This window comes from Corvus hawaiiensis, chromosome 10 (genome assembly GCF_020740725.1).
Source record: "Corvus hawaiiensis isolate bCorHaw1 chromosome 10, bCorHaw1.pri.cur, whole genome shotgun sequence".
Taxonomy (NCBI): domain Eukaryota; kingdom Metazoa; phylum Chordata; class Aves; order Passeriformes; family Corvidae; genus Corvus; species Corvus hawaiiensis.
In genome coordinates, this window is record NC_063222.1 from 24,917,054 (window position 1) to 24,933,843 (window position 16,790).

General features: G+C 44.5%; 1 protein-coding gene across 8 annotated transcripts in view; it reads right to left on the minus strand.

Annotated features, from left to right (window-relative positions):
• Positions 1-16,790, minus strand: part of LOC125330790 (multiple epidermal growth factor-like domains protein 6) — a 190,882-nt gene that overhangs the window by 31,116 nt on the left and 142,976 nt on the right. For 7 of the 8 annotated variants that reach the window (XR_007205705.1, XR_007205704.1, XM_048314411.1 and 4 more), the window contains exons 14-22: positions 15,096-15,227; positions 12,438-12,566; positions 12,116-12,244; positions 10,874-11,008; positions 9,752-9,886; positions 9,186-9,311; positions 8,759-8,890; positions 7,731-7,859; positions 3,017-3,145 (exon numbers count right to left, since the gene is read on the minus strand). Coding sequence is in view for 6 of the 8 variants with exons in the window: in XM_048314411.1 (XP_048170368.1) it covers positions 3,017-3,145; positions 7,731-7,859; positions 8,759-8,890; positions 9,186-9,311; positions 9,752-9,886; positions 10,874-11,008; positions 12,116-12,244; positions 12,438-12,566; positions 15,096-15,227 (1,176 nt within the window). In the remaining 2 variants the exon portion in view is untranslated. The remainder of the gene's footprint in view (positions 1-3,016; positions 3,146-7,730; positions 7,860-8,758; positions 8,891-9,185; positions 9,312-9,751; positions 9,887-10,873; positions 11,009-12,115; positions 12,245-12,437; positions 12,567-15,095; positions 15,228-16,790) is intronic. The other variant, XM_048314410.1, reaches the window with a different exon arrangement.

Sequence of the window (16,790 nt, forward strand, 5' to 3'; positions counted from 1 at the left end):
TTGCAGAGCCCAGGAATGCAGAGGCATTGACTTCTGCTCCAGTCCAGGAACAGCCAGAACTCCCCGTGTCCCTCTGGTACCCCCTGCCCAAGCACACACCATTCTCCACTCAGATATGGAAGCTGGCTAGTGGCTCTGCTAGCAGCATCCACCAAAAATGATTTATTTTCCTTTGATAATGCAAGACCTTGTGAAGAAATACACATTATTTCATCAGTGTTCTGCTTATATCACTTGCTGCTTTCAAGAAAATCCAAAGGAAGCCTTTCCTAGATTGTTCTCACAGACTGAAATAATTTCTTTGCAGATTATTTTGTTTTCAGCCTTATTTGCAATCGTTACCTACTCTGCAAATGAAACAGTTTTGCTGCTTTTGAAACTCCTTTGAAAGAGTCACAAGATTCACATGGTTCATTTTCACAAAGCACTGAGCAGGGCTGAAAGATGGAGCAGGCATGTACCACCTTCAGAAACGACTGATTTTCTTTCAGAGAGTGTCTTGATAGCTTTATTCTTACCCATCATTATTCCATGTGACCACAGCACAACTGCAGAGGCAACAGTACCACTGAGCAGTGCCAGATGAAGAGCAGCTGATCAAAGGTGACTCAGGGCAGAGCAGAACTGAGATGCTGATGGACAGACAGAAGTCCTTTGAAGAGTGTGAGGTCTTTTGTCAGCATCCTGTGGCTCAGAGCACAGAAGTTCAGTCAGCTCCTGAATAATTCACAGCAAGGTCTCATGAACCAGCAGCCCTGGAGCAAAAGTGTCTCCTGCTATGGCTGAGCTTGGAAACTGTCCCATGCTGGTGGGTGACAATGATGATGAAGATGGTGTGGCTTTGGCTGTTATCTGTATTACTGACAGATGATATATATAGATTGAGACTCAGCAAGGACTAAGATTATATTAACAATTCTAATAAATATTAATAGGAGATTATGGAAATTTGTGGCAAATAAGCTTGGAAATGGCCACTGAAGTGGTGTTTTGCAACAGGGGCTGGTACCTAAACTTATGAAACCCTACTTCATACTGAGGGCAGCAAATTAATGAAAAGAAATAGCAGCTTCCCACCAAAATGGGAAGAAATTTTCCCCAAATGAAAACAAACAATACCGAAGGCAAATTTTGGGATTTCTGCAGTCTCAGCTTGAATCTGGATCCCGTGCTGCCCCAGTGCAAAGCACCAAAAGCAATGACAGCAGGTTCAAACACTGTCGCTGTGCAGGGGTGATATTAATTACTAGTATTAACCAAAATCAGATTTTATAAGGGACTGCGTTCTCCTAGGACTTTGAACTTAGGCTGCCAAAGTCTCCATTTCAACATTTCTGTGATGATGGAGAAGTTCTTCCCAGCCACGAGCTGAGGCATCAGCAGGATGTTTGAAGTCTAAAGCAACTCTGCAGCACCAGGGCTCGATCTGAATTTCTGCCTGCAAGGCACAGAGCCTGGCCAATGTGGGTGGATTGCCAAGAGGACAGCAAAAAGCACATCCCTGCCAGAAGGAAACCCTGCCAGTCTCCCAGTCACTCGAAACAGAAGCTCTACAGCTCCTCCAAGAGAAGGTGCCAAGAAGGTTCTACCAAGGGCAAACCACCCACATGTTTTCCTCCCTTGGCATCTTTTGGAAGCTGCCAAACTGTTCTGGTTGAAATTTTCTAAGTTAAAAGGTAGCCCAGGTCAGCTGACAGCAAACACTCTGCCTTCTTGAGAGAAAACATGGAGAAAATGGTGTTTTACAAAGTGCTAAATTCCACTCTCCCTGACACAATCTTTTTTCAGGAATTAAAAAAAGATAAAAATGTCCAACATGACTGATTTGGAAGCTTTGGGTTTTTTTTGTCCCCAGTAGAATCACCCAGTCTTCTCCCTATTCCTCACACCTACTCTGGAAAAGGATGTTTAGCCTCTTTGTTGCCATTATAATTCCTGCTGGAATGAAGAGATTTACACAACAACACAGATAACTGCCTCGTTTTTTTGTACGGTAAAAATACAATAATTAAAAAAACCCCATAGATTTAGGAAAACATATTTCAGCTAAATTATATTATAAGGGATACAGTGGAGATATCACGATTTACAAGGTCCAATTTCCAGCAGAACCTTGGAAAGAATATTTATTTTATGTAATAGTGCCTGGTAAGAAGGAGAGCGAAGCAACAACAAGCAATATCAACTCCAGTTGGTGGGTGCCTTGCTACATTCGTGGTCAGGCTGTGGAGCATCTCCCTTCCCATGAGAGGGCAGCAGCTGCCTGCGAGTGCTGCCTCTTCCCTCCATCCTCGCTGCTGAAACTGGCTGATAAAGCTGCTTTCTATCCAAAACAGTTGTGACTTCGGTTCAAGTACCGTGTTTTGCAGAATCTTCACTCAGCTACACTTAACTTTCACAGTGCCTGAATGACTCTGTGCTGTTTCTGCTGTATTTTTTATACAAAAAAATCAGCAAAATGATGCACCATGACAGCAAGCTCCTGTGATAATGCCACAGACCTGACTCACCATAACGCAGCTAAGGAATCCAGTCCAACCTCTCCAACACTTTTCCAAATGACAAGGTAATAGAAGATGCTCTGTTGGATTTATTTAAGTTATAAGTGCATCTGTTCTTAAACAGTTCCAGGAGGATGATGCACACATCCATGTTTTTCTCTAAATCATTTCAGGGAGGCACCAGAAACAAGCAAGTGTAAGGCTGAACAAGCATCTCCTTGCTCAGCGCTCAAATAGTGGGACTCTGCTTAAAAAGAGTCCTCATGAAGATGTGATATAGCAGAAGCCTTAAGCATATATCTAATTTTAACCATGCTAAAACACATGCCTGACATTTGGCACCCAGCACGATGCTTTGCGGAGTTAGGAGGGGAGCTCACATTTTGGTATCGGCTTCCAATTAAGTTCAGTGGTTCATTTAGATCCAACACTGTAAACTGTAAAACCAGCTCTCTGAATAAAAAACAAAACAAATTCTCCATGAATCCAGAAGGGACCAGGGGGAGCAGCAGTACCTCTTTCACAAAAGGTTCCTGTCCAGCCCGCCGTGCAAGTGCAGGCTCCGCTGACGTGGTCGCAGGCAGCTCCGTTCTGGCACTGGCAGCTGGACTCACAGCTCGGGCCAAAGCTCCCCTCGGGGCACCCTGCAGCAGAGGAATCACAACCAGATGATGGGTTCATGCCAGAGCAGCTCAGGACCAATGAGGAATTTTTAGATACATGGGAAATATAACTATTTCCAAAAGAATCAAGGCATAATGGTAACAACTTAAAAACAACGAGATATGAGTGTTCCCCTTGAGGTTCAGGTAAGCTGGGCTACATTTAAGATCTATTTTAGAAAAATTCCAGAGTGTTGAAAGACTAAATTCTGCACAGAAAACTAACATCTGCTATTGCAAAGCCTGAGATTTTACAGGTTCTGCCTGATGACACTTTGCCCACTGGTCTTGAGTCGCTTATGTGCACATCTCCTCTGGGACTTTATCAACTGGGAGGGGAGAAGCTCCTCTGTTCCCCTGTAAATCCTCTTCCCTCAGAAAGCTGGAGAAAATATGAAATGTGTTGGTTGCCTTCACAAAGCTCCAAATCAAATGCTGCACACTTTACTTTCATGCTCTGCTTTGAAAAATTCAAGCGAAAACGTTACATCTGGGGGACAGATTAACAATTACATTTCCACAGCAGTTAATGTGAGGAGTTTTAAAAGATTTGCATGGTACTACTCGCCATCAGAAGAAAGAAAACATTTGAGAATGAAAATAATTTCTTCCAGGATTATAGGAAAATCAATTAAGAACAGGGCCAGATGCCTAATTCACATTGGATATTTCGGACAGGCTGAAACACAGAGATAGACTTGGCTAAACACAGTATTACAGGGCCTCCACTCATGTTTGAAGGTCTCATGAACATCCCTTTAAATGAGTTATGGAGATTACTGCCAGATCTCTTCTAGAAGCATATGATTTTAGCATTTACATCAACGGAGTGGTTTTCAGGCAATCTGGAAAGAATCAGAGAGAGCAGAAAACAAGGGTTCTCAAAGACACCTCCATGTCTGGAATAGAGGGGTGGGTTTGGTGTTGTCTGTTTGGTGCTGTGGGTGGGCAGTGACTGGAGCTGGCGTGAATTCAGGTGCTCCTGCAGCTCAGTGACTCTGCCAACTGTGTGTCTTATAGAGAAGTCAGGATGGGAGACGGGAGAAGAGCAAGGTACCTTAAGTATTTCTTTGCTTTCAGAGTCAAAAAATGGGACATTGTTTAAATCTGAGTACGTTTGAACCTATTTTTTTGCACTTACAGGTGACATCCCTTCCTCTTCCCAAAGCTGCAGACCACTGTTCAACAAATAAATACACAGAAGAGCACTTGTGCCTTAAAAGTCCCTTAAAAGCTGGATCCTTCTCCATGTTTCCTTTTCAGCTGAAATTTCAGTCAGAGGATCTGTGCAAGGGAAATGGTGCTGCAGTGCAGCAAGAGATGTGGGGCCCTCCACAGAGCTCCCCTCAGGTCCACGGTGTTTAGCCTGGAGCTGAGGCTTTTCAAGGTGATGGCAAAGGGTCAGAGCACTTCACAAATGATTTTACAGTCCACAGCACAGAGAATCTGCCACTGCTCCATCAGGCACAGGCTGCTGTGATGCGTGTCAGGAGCCAGCCACCCTGCCAGAGAAACTGAGCTCCTGCCACGGGAAGGAGCCCAACCTGCAGGGAGAGTGTAGGGATGTTTGGGGAGCAGAGGAGATATCCAGGGATAGTGAAGATCTCACCTCCAAGGCAGCATGAAATTATGGGAAGAATTGTGGTTTTCATAATCTTGCACGTACACACACACACACACACATATATATGTGCATTTTTATACATATATATACACACACACTAAAGAGGGTAAAAAGCAGACTAGATGAAACAGAAAACCCACAGAAAGAACTTTAGGGATTGCCAGATGTTTTGTCAGTGGCGATGGCTTCACTGATTCCCTTCCCAGTGAAGATTACAAGCAGCTATTTGGCCACTCTCTGTCTGCAGAGATGCTATTTTGAGAGAGATGAAGAGCAAAAGAGAAGCGGAGCTGGCAGCTCCTTCTCTGGGAGCTGGTCCTCTCGACACACTGTCCTTCCATTCCCTCTGTGCCAACAGCAACAAGAGCTGCAAGATCAACTTTCCAGGCTTTCTTGTCTTAGGTCACGGTTCCAGATTAATTGTTTTGACATTTCTGTATGACACCAGCAGTTAATCCTGCCCACGCTGCTGAGACTCTGGTAGCTACATCTGTGCTACTGTAAGATTGTTAAACTTGTAGATAAAATGTTTATTTTATCTAACAACATCGACAGAATCAATAATAATAATAATAATAATAATAATAGCAGCTTAACTATGCAACTTACTGCCACAAGATGAAGTAGATTCCAAATGCTTGCATGAAATGAAAAAGAAAACAGGCACATTAATTGGAAAAGAAAAAATCAAGTTGCATTAAATATAGAGCTACTGCTTCTGTCTCAAGAAGCTCCTGAATGAGAAATTGATGATACCTGGGGAGGCATATCAGGAATTTACTATAATCCTGTTTTCATATGCTTGAAGCATCTGCTGTTGACCTCAGTTAGAGCTGAATGTCAAGGTGAGGTCATGGGCCTCTGATAAGACCATCGAACATTTTTGTTGTTAATAAATACAGGACTCCAAAAATTCCTGGTTTTTCTTCTTTTATGTACATGTGAAGTATTTCTATATGCCTGACCTTTCACAGAGATTTACGAAGGCATAGTGCTGCCCTAAAACTGAATAAATCAAACCAATATGGAAACTCTTATGCCGCAACCCAAATATACATCAATCCCATCCCTCACACGAGATCCTACCGTTAAAAATAGCTGCTGGGTCCAAAACAAGGCTGAAAATACCTTTTCTGGAAATTGAATTAGGGAAAGCATCTAACCCTGCTGAAACCCGAGAGCGCCGCGCCGGGCGGAGCAGGGGCGGAAGAGCCTGAGAGCGTTCCTGGGGGGAACGATCAGGAAAACACAACTTGCAGAGCTGGGGTTTGGAAGCTCCTCGTGCTGGGGAGGCGGGCACTCAGGGAGCTGGCAGGGCTCCCTGGTGAATCCCAGCTGGCAGGAGCAGGCGCCCGTGGTGGGGTCACAGGAACAGGAGTGGGCACAGCCCCGGCCCCAGCGGCCGCTGCTGCAGGCTGGATGGAAAACGGGGTCACATCCAGCACCATCCCCAAATCCCACTTCACTTCTACATCAGAGGACACAAAATACACAAAATGGTACCAGACTAAACCCCCAGCTGCAGCACAGGCGCAATTCATGGAAATAAAGACCATTTTTGTTGGTCTGTTTCAGCTGGATGCAGGCAGATATTATCCCACGCACATGAAAATTAATCAACCCACACCCGTCAGTCACAAATCTATAATTTCATGGAAATAAAGTCTCAGCTATTGACTCACTCAATGAAAATCTGCATAACCAGAACAGTTAATGGGTAAAACCAGACAGATTTGGGAGCACCCTCCATGCTTTCCCCAAAATACTGGGAAATTCAGCATGGACACAAAGGAATCTCACAATGTTTGGTAAAGCAACTTACTGCTTTCATCCTAAAATCACATAGCACTGACACAATTACGACAATGTACCACAGCATCTCCTTTCTTTCGAGTAAGGATGAAGATGAAAGTGCCAATTAGGGCAACAGAAACCTGGTTTTGGGGTTGGGAATCTGTTTAATGCCCAGTCTGCAATAGGTGGAAGAGCTGCCTTACTGAGATACCTCTGCAAAACAGTTTTTCTCAGATCTTATGTCGAATAGAAGTAAAAGCTTTCCTTTGTCATGGTCTCTCAATTCTCTGGACAGCCCAGGGAGTCAGGAAAGGCCATCTCAGTGGCTCTACACACTACCAACTGGTTTGATTTTTAAAATATGCATATTGATGGAAACTTCAGATTTTCCCAGCATTTTCTTCAGTACAGAGCCTGAGAAGTCAGGTGCAAAACTTGCTGCTGTCAACACTGCCAATTAAATGATTTTATGTGTTTAAGACCAAGTTTAGAAAAAGGCTTGTCTTCTGTTGGCTTTTTGCAAGAGGCATCACAATGAATCAAGCAGAAGAGATGTGTCACAGGAAAAGGAAGGAATCAAGCAGGATGGCTTCACATTTATATGGTGCCATCCAAAAAGGGCAAATCTACTCTCTCACACAGCCACCAATATGGAGAACGATGCTAAAGTCAACAGAAGGATGCTCTGCTCTTCCAGAGAACAGAATTTCTCACAGCATTTATATTCCCAAGTTAAAAAGTGACCTTTAGACACACGACTCTACACGCCACTCAGTTGTTGAATAAATCTCCCCCAAACAAAATGAGAAATGGAGAATTAATCTCAAAACTAATCTGCACTGAAAATGAAAAACAAAACTGTCTGTCAGTCAAAATGCTGACGGGACAGATGGTATTGGGCAAAGGGATCCATAGTGTTGAAATAAGAGCTTATATCAATACTTTGCGCTTCATCAGCCATCTATTTCAATGCTTTGAACCTGGATAATTAAGGATTATAACCACCCAGGCTGCGCAAACCCACAAACACACCATTTCAGAAGCAGTAAGATTAGCAAAACTATATTAAAAAACTGTAATAAACTAAGAGCAAACAGAGCTGCTTCCTCCACGTGCAGTCCCTGGGAGATCCCACATGCCCTGACTTACTGTGCTTGCAGTCGTGGCCAGTCCAGCCCGGGGGACACGAGCACTGCCCGCTGACGTGGTGACACTGAGCGCTGCTGCCACAGCTGCACAGCGACAGGCAGCTCAGTCCATAGTGCCCATCGGGGCAGGCTGCAAACAGAGACACACTGGGACTTCACTCAGGTCACAACTCAGCCACAGAATGATCTTCTCAATCAGACAGCAACAGCTCACCCCCTAAAACAGGCTTTAGCTGAATCCAGGAATCAAAACGGCAACGTGAAAGAAATACCTGGGATCTGCGCCCTGGGTGTCTGGGCCTGAGTTCTGGAATGTGGGAGTAACTTCAGTGATTTTTGGGTACTCCTGTGCATCAGGCTGTTTCCTCAGAGGAGGAAAAGGTGCTGGGCAAACCTTCCTCAAAAGCCATTTTGTGACTAACAAGAATTAAAAATGTGCCACCACTGAGGTCTTGCACAAAGCAGGGCTGTCCCTGAGAGCCCGTCTGTGCAGCACAACAGCCAAACTCGAGCAGCCTTTTAACACCCAGAGGCTGGAAGAGCAGCACAGAACAGCTGCTTGAGTGTATTCCCATGGCCTCTGGCTGCAGGGACAGCATTGATACTGCTCCTTCAGCTTCAGTATTGTTTAATCCTGAATTATATACACCAAGGAGTGCTGCTGCAAACACAACCCAGGAGTGATGCCACATGGGCCAGCTGGTCACACCTCTTGCCAAACAGCCAGGATTACACCACCAGTGTTGTGGCTGTTAAACACTGCATTTCCAAGTACAGATTGCCATAAATTAGGTCTAATGATAACATCCATTTGGGATGCAGTTTAGCTGGTCACGTGGTTTTATCTGCAATCTCCCTCCCATAAATAATGTCAAATCCAACCTGGGGAATTCCTGAAGATGAAGGGCACTTCTCAGATCAGCATGTTTTCTCTCACAAAAGAGTAAAAAGGCAGAAATCAAACCATAACCTGAATTTTCAATCTGGGGGGAATTTCTTTTCATGAGGAAGGCTGGTGCAAGGACTTACTGGCAGAGCAGGCTGGCCCAGTGTAGCCAGGGGGACAGTCACAGGCTCCAGTTTCCCTGTTGCACTGTCCCCCGTTGGCACAGGGCTCGCAGGAGTTCTGGCAGTCTGGTCCCCACTGGCCATCTGGGCAATCTGGAGAAAAAGCACATGAAGTGTAACCAGTGTCATTTTCTGTTTCAGGACAGTTTTAGATTTCTGCTGTTACCCTAAAGAATTAAAAAATAACAGCAAAACTGAGCTGTAATATTATCTCTATAGACCTACAGGCCTGTCAGCCCTGCCATTAAACTGCAGCACACAAGAACACAGCTAAAGAGAGACCAAAGGCTCTCTTCCAATTTCCACCACAGTGTGTCTGTTTATTGGTTTGGGAAACAGCAAAATTCTACTTCTTATCACATCTTCCAAAGCCAGGCACCTCACACACCTTGCTCACACGTAGCACCAGTCTTCCCAGCTGGGCAAACACACTGCCCTGTCTTCGGATCACACGGTGCTCCTCCACAGCTGCACTTCTGCCTGCAGCCTATCCCAAAGCTGCCAGGCAGACAAGCTGGACAAAAACCCCAAAGACATGGTTAGAAGCATTCTGAAGACATAGGGAGGCACCACGGCCACCAATTTTAAACTGAGCTGTGCTGGTAGAAGTGATCAGTGTTAGCATTAGTGCCTGAGCAACTGGTGGTCTGTAATTAACTGCAACAGAGCCCTGGAAAATCTGAGCCTGAAGCTTTGAAAGCAACTATTGTTAGCTGGACAAATGTTAGTTTGGGTAACTGGCCTCAGCCTTGTGCCTCGACCTTTGCAGGGAGGGAGAGAGAGACAGCATTTGCCAGGTTCCAAATATCAGTTTGGTTCCAGTGAGGAACTGCCAACTCGTATCAACAACAAGTGCATCTTTTCTCTGCAACTTCTATATCTGAACCTAAGTTTCCTGAATAAGCTTTCCCATCCAAAGTGTATCTCCCAGGGAAACATGCAGTGAGTACCTACACAAATGGCATTTTTCTCCATGAAACCCAGCTGGACAAGGATGTTTGCAGGCTCCTGTCTCAGGATCACACAGAACATCAGGAGGACAGCTGCACCTCAGTTTGCAACCAGCCCCATAAAACCCCGGGGTGCACTCTAGAAATAGAAGCAGACACAGAACATGTATAAGAAAACAGAAAAGTTAAGAAAAGTGAACAAAAATCAGAAAGTAATTTGGCAGAAACTTGCAGAGAATATATTACAATGTACATTTTGGAGGTGTTGCTGAAGTGTACTTTGTACACGCTTACTTTTCAAAGAGGTTACTGCTTAAATATAAACCAGAAACAGAGTGGCAGAATGCTTAAGGTTTTAATTCGAATATTTGAGGATATATTAAATTAAATCCATTATAGAATTCTCTTCTTATGTGTATGTAAGTTCTGCTGCTCTCTGCCTTGGTGCAAAGCCAGTGCTGGACAAGGCATGCTCCCTAACAGAAATGAGCCCATCACCAAGAATGATAAAAATATTAAATACTGTCATTATTGTTCTCCACCAAACCCACCAGAACTACTGTCCTAAATCCAACACAGTCCCACCTGCTCAGAGAAAAATCTGAAGGGAGAATCTTTATTGTTATACTCCACTGCTGTCTGGAAAGGGCTACTGAGACATGCAAACATGAATATGGGATAGAATTCTCTTTGAACTACCCCCAAAAACTACAAAGAATAAGTTGAATTCAAAGAGCTGCAAATCTGAAGGAAAAGCAGCATTACTGAACCTGTTTACAAATCACCTTGCTGCCATAAAACACAGATTTTGCCACTTATTTACTGTCTGTGTGGAAAAAGCACAGAACAAAAACAAAGCCTCACACAATCTTTGTTATTTAGGGTTGTATTAGAATTCAGGTTCTGGATTTCTGTTGTCACTTGATCAGGCTAAAAGTCTTGCAATTCTTAAGCTCTACTCCCCTCGATGTCCCTGCAACCCTAGCAGGGTTAAAACCCCACAAAATCATTAGTAGGATATGAATATGTGAGTAGCAGCAGCCAAACACAGCAGATGGGTGGAAGAATGAGAAATTACTAGGACAAAGGCACAAGCAGACGTGGGGAAGCTGGCTGTGTGTGATACCTTTCTGACACTTTTTGCCGTGATATCCAGGCTGGCAGGTGCAGGAGCCGTTCCTGGGGCTGCACTCCAGCGTGTGCTCCTTCACACACTGACACTCCTCCGAGCAGCCCGCGCCGAAGGCCCACCTGGGACAGGCTGCAGCCACAAGAAAAGGAAGCATCAGCTCTGTGATTATGTAGGAGCTGGTTGAAATTGCACACTGCTGCAGAATGCAACTGCTGCAAGAAGCAAAACCTCTGTTTCATTTCCAGCAAGTACATCTCCATTCCTACGGCAGTGCTGGTTCACACGTGGGTGGGTGAAAAAAGAGTTTACATGATTCCTGTGTTAGGGCATTCACTTCATGTCAAGCAGAAACATTTCAAAGCAAACTCAGCTCATTTTCTGAATGAAAAAACACTTGAATGCACCCCAAGACAAAAGTTTTCGTAATAAAACCCCAAACAAAATAAAACACGGAAGATTTTCAATCTTGTACAAATTCTACAAACAAAACCTGTAAGTACAAAGAAACTCGATCATCTATTTTGCAAGGTTCTTGTTTTAATTCCTTTTATTCCCTCTAATGTCTGATTCTCATCCTGCCCCAGCCAGCCCTGCTCCCCAGCTCCCACTCCAACTCATCAGCAGTCACTAACCAGCTCCAACCAGATTCTGACCTCAGCAATAACCCAAATGCTGACCTGTCCACCCCACCTATAACCCTCACCTTTGAGCATCAGTAAATTTCAGTCCTTATGGCAAAGATTAATCACCAGAGGAAAAGATTAATGAAGCTTCTGGGGCTTCCTGACACAAATCAAAAGTCTTGCCCTCCTGCTACTCCCAGCCCATTGCAGAACGCAAAGTCTTGCTCATTTTATCACAGAATGGTTTGGGTTGGAAGGGACCTTAAAGCCCATTTTTTTCCACCTCCTACCATGGGCAGGAACACCTTCCACTGTCCCAGGCTGCTCCAAGCCCCGTCCAACCTGGCCTTGGACACTTCCAGGTATCCACAGGCAGCCAGAGCTTCTCTGGGCACCCTGTGCCAGGGCCTCCCCACCCTCCCAGCAGAGAACTTTTTTCTAACGTCTAAGCTAAATCATTACTGTTTTAGTAAATACTGTCCTATCACCGTCTGACTGTGCAAAAAGTCACTCTCCTTCCTTTTTGCCAGCCCTCTTTAAACAATGTGGAATCTTTCACAGACTGTTATGCTGTGCACACATTAAACAGATCCGAAAAACGCCGGGGACTTACTGAGGTGGCAGAAGCGGCCGTAGAGCCCGGGGTCACACAGGCAGGCTCCGTACAGTCTGTGGCAGTGGCCCTTGTTGGCACAGTTGCATGGCTTGTTACAGTTCTTCCCAAAGAAACCTTTCGGGCAACCTTTGGAGTGCACAAACACAGCAAGGCATCAGCTACCACAGGTCAAAGCTCCAACCCCAAAGTGGTTTGTGGTTGAGCCGGGGTTCTGCACAGCCTCGCCAGCCACTGGCTTTTCTCACCCCCTGTTTTGCTCATTATTTAAAAGGAACAAGGGGGGAGAAGTGGAGAGGCTGAGGCAGAGATGGAGCCGTACCATCCTCGCAGAGCTGGCCCAGCACGCCGGGCGGGCAGTGGCACTGCCCCGTGCCGGGGTCACACGAGCCTCCGTTCTGGCACTTGCAGACACTGGCACATCCTCTGCCAAACGTCCCGGGGGGACAGGCTGTGGAGACAGCAGGGAGCATGAACACACCAAGAAATCCTTCCCCTCTGCTGCAAGGGAAGCAAAACAAGGCTTTGGTCATTGAGAAGGACAACAAGGCTGGTGAAGGTTCTGGGACACAAGTCCTGTGAGGAACAGCTGAGGGAGCTGGGGGTGTTCAGTATGGAGAACTCATGGGAGACCTCATCACTCCCTACAATTCCCTGAGAGGAGGGTGCAGTCAGGTGCAGGTCGGTTTCTTCTCCCAGGCAACCAGCAACAGGACAAGAGGACACAGCCTTAAGCTGCACCAGGGCAGGTTTAGGTTGGACATCAGGAGGAATTTCTTCACAGAAAGTTGACTGGGCATTGGAATGGGCTGCCTCGGGAAGTGGTGGAGTCACCATCCCTGCAGGTGTTTAAGAAAAGACTGGATGTGGCACTCAGTGCCATGGTCTGGTTGAGCAGGTGGTGTTGGGTCATAGGTTGGACTCAGTCTCAAAGGTCTTTTCCAGCCTAATTGATTCTGTGATTCTGTGAAAACTGAGCAAGGAGAGAGTCCTTTCAGTTGAGCAGGCTCTAAACAAAGTTATATTCTTCTATAAAGCAATGCACATCCACCTGATATTTACTAGAACATCTCAAAGGACGCTGAATTAACCAAGCTTGAGGAAGTACTGTCATGTATCCAACCCTCCCCTGCACATGCTCCCCTCCCCACAAAGCACAGCTCAAAAACCATTGCCTGTCAAGTCCAAAGTTTAAACAACGGAGCACAGCTTGGAATACTTGGAGATAAATATTTTAAACATTCTTTTTTTCTCTCCCAAATACTATTATGAAAACAATATGTTGCTTTTCAAATGTAGTTTCTGAAATTCCCAAGGTGATCATGGCAGCAGTGGATCCACAACAGCAAAAACAAACTGTGAGATAAAGCCTTGCTCTGCTGTTTGCAGCCTGAGCTGGCTGAGTGAATACAGCTGCTGGAGTCATCTGACTTCACTGACATTTTATCAATGTACATTAAGAAAGTTGACATTTCACATCAATTTCCATTTGGCTTCTTTGGTGCATTATTAGAGAAATTTAGCTCCAGTTTTCTCCACTGTTTTAGCTTACCCTAAAACCTGCTTATCCTAAATCCATGAATTATGCTGTGTATTAAAAAAAGCAAGAGAAAAGAGTGAAAGCTATCACATATGACTAATTCATACAGATTAGGTATTGTATTTATCGCTTTCCATGCTGTCTTCATCAGACAGCAGGTTTAGCTCAATAACACAGGCCTATTAAAGTTCTTTAAATTCCAGAGGTGAATTCCATTAGATTATGTGCATGGATATCTACTGCAAATATACATCAGAAATGTTATTTATGAAATGAACCAAAGACTTTGGATACTGCCTTGAAATTTTTATAATCTATCCTGAACCACCAGCACAACAGGAATAGAAGTAAGAATATCCTAACTTGATACCTTGAACTCAGACAGACTGGAAATGATGATTTTAATCCTCCCCATTTCCTATTCTCTTAGCTGCTCCCAGTGTTTACAAACCAAACCCACTATCAGTTTCCCAAAATAACCACGGGCAGAATGTTGGTTTCAATCACTTGCTTGATTTTTCTACATTTCTGTCCACATGATGACATCTCTTGAACAATCTTGATGGCAATTAACCTGAAGAGTGCTGTCTACTGATGTCAAGTAATAAATTTTCATCGACTCTTTGTCTCACCAGTGACAGCAAAGACTTTCTGAGAATGATGGGCCATCATGTCACACACCATGAAATGGAGGGACCCATCTCAAACAGGAAATGTGCTGTATGATGTCTCAGACAAGCAGCAGACAAGTTTTGCCAAACTGCAGATGAAGAACAGCACATCAAGAAATCACCACTCTCTCTCCAATGGGTTTTGACACATACTTCTGAATCAGAAAGATCTTCTGCCAGGAAACAGGAGTAAGGAGAGTGAAAAGCTATTATAAAGGGCACTGACTTGGCAATAGAATTCTGAAAAATATGATTTCAAATACGAAAAATTAACTGTTCCAAGAAAGTGATGCTAATAATAAAAAGGGTAAGTAAAAAAAAAAAGGAAAATGTAAGAACAAAAATTTAAAAGGCAGTGTTGTGGGATGCTACAATGGGAAAACTCAAGTTCAGCATACATGTCCACCCAGACTGTCACACCAACTGCTGGGACAGACTTCTGAAAGTCACAGAGGCAAGCTGTGGAATGAAGCATGGCCGGCAAACTTTGGCAGCTTTTAGCAGCAGAGTGAACAGGAATGAACAACAACGAAATATTTAGGAGGGGGGGATGGTTCTGCCCTGACCTGCACCGGGGGGCCGGCCCCTCCGTGAACCACGGCATCACCTACAATTCCTATTTAATGCGTCCCAGCACAATAGATCGGACTGTGAGACAGCTGTGCTCCTTGGGGAGCTTCACAGATGAGAAGTACCAGAGGTTACCCCCATTCCCCAGCTGTACAGACCCTGCAGGAGGATCATTCCCCCTCCAAGCCCCTGTACTCACTCTCGTTGCAGGTGATGCCAGCCCAGCCGGGCGGGCAGATGCAGCCGCTGCGCTCGCTGTTGCAGTGGCCCCCGTGCAGACAATCCTCACACCTCAGGCTGCAGTCCTGGCCAAACGTGTCACCCAGGCACACTGACAGCAAAAAACCACACAGGGCTGAGTGAGCAGCCAGACAAAAACGCTCCTGCAAGCTCGTACCTATCGCTGGGCTGCAAACCCCGCCGGGTCAGCACAAAAGGCACAGTGAAATGGGCATTCCTGAATCTCCCTCCTCGCATTTTTGACTCTAAGGAAAAGGAAAGCTAGGTGTTCAGCTGGAATTTACTCCCCTAAATGCTGTAATTCTCCAGCAAAGAGCACTTCAAGCTACTTTTTAAAAGCAAGTGTTTTGCCTTCAGAAAAAGGAAATTTGCAGCTAATGCTTGATAACATTGTATATAATTAGAAGCATTTACTGGGACTCCTCATCTCGCTAGGCTATCCCTGTTGTTTTATTGCAGTAAGTGGATGTGGTGCTATTTAAACAGGGTTCATTGATATTTTCAACCACCTAATTTGAGTGTTATTCTAGGGAAACAAAGCAAAATACACATCTATCACTTCCTTATTTCTTCATGGATATGAAGAGTTTTGTATAGGAAACCTGATACGAAAATGCATTTTTTCCCCTTTCCTTCCCCACCCCCCTTTTATCCCTTGCAACCTCATGTTCTCTTTGTTGAAACAGGCTTGGAAAATAAATGTGACTGTCTGATAAAATACTTCAGTGGCATTGAAGATTCCATCCATGCAGCTTTGTGCCTTCGAGGCTTTATGGCTGTGGCTGGAGGCTTTTTGGAAGGGGATTTTGAGCAGCACCTGAAAGTGAGCTGGCAATTTATTTCAGCCTACAGTAAGTCACAGGCTGGTCTCTTTTCACCAACAATTTTCTCTGTGAGGCAAGATTTCCTCTAGGTCTGAGCACCCAACTGTTCCCTTTTTTCTGTAGCTGAACAAATGCCCAAGCTTTCAGGGACATTCAGAATCCTAGTGCTCCTACTTGGAAGAGGGTACAAACTCATACTTCAGGAGAAGAATACAGATCACCATTAAAAACATCATGCTTTCACCTTAAAAAGTCATTCAAGCTATAGAAAATATTTAATTACTTGCACCACCTTACCATTAAAGCAGGCTTTTTTATAATATAGACAGCAGCCCAAAAATATGTCTGAAAGTATAAGCAATAAATTACTATTTGGGAGGTAAAAGAACTTACTAAACCATTTAAAGTGCCTTTCCTCCACCACCTTTTCCTACAAACCACTGCATGCTGCAAAGCTTGAACCTTAGAAGAAGTGCAGCTGCTCAGCTATGACTGATAACACCCAAATTTCTGTGGCTAAATATAAATAAAACATGCAAAAAATGGTCAATAAATATTTGATTGTGGTTTCTAGGCCTGATAATTTTGCCTGTGGTTATCTCATTTATCAGTTTCCCAGTTGGTTATCGGTGTTGTTGAGTCCGGCTGGATGCTGTGTGATTTGGGAGGGTCTTAACAGTTTTGTTCATAAAAGTAAGTTATTTTTTTATTAAAGTCAAGACCAGCTCCCGATTTTTGCCTGTAGGGCACAGTCCTCAGATGAGTAATTAGAGTTTATACAAAAATCACAGGACATATATAGGAAAAACAAGAAATCCTCCCTGGTGGCC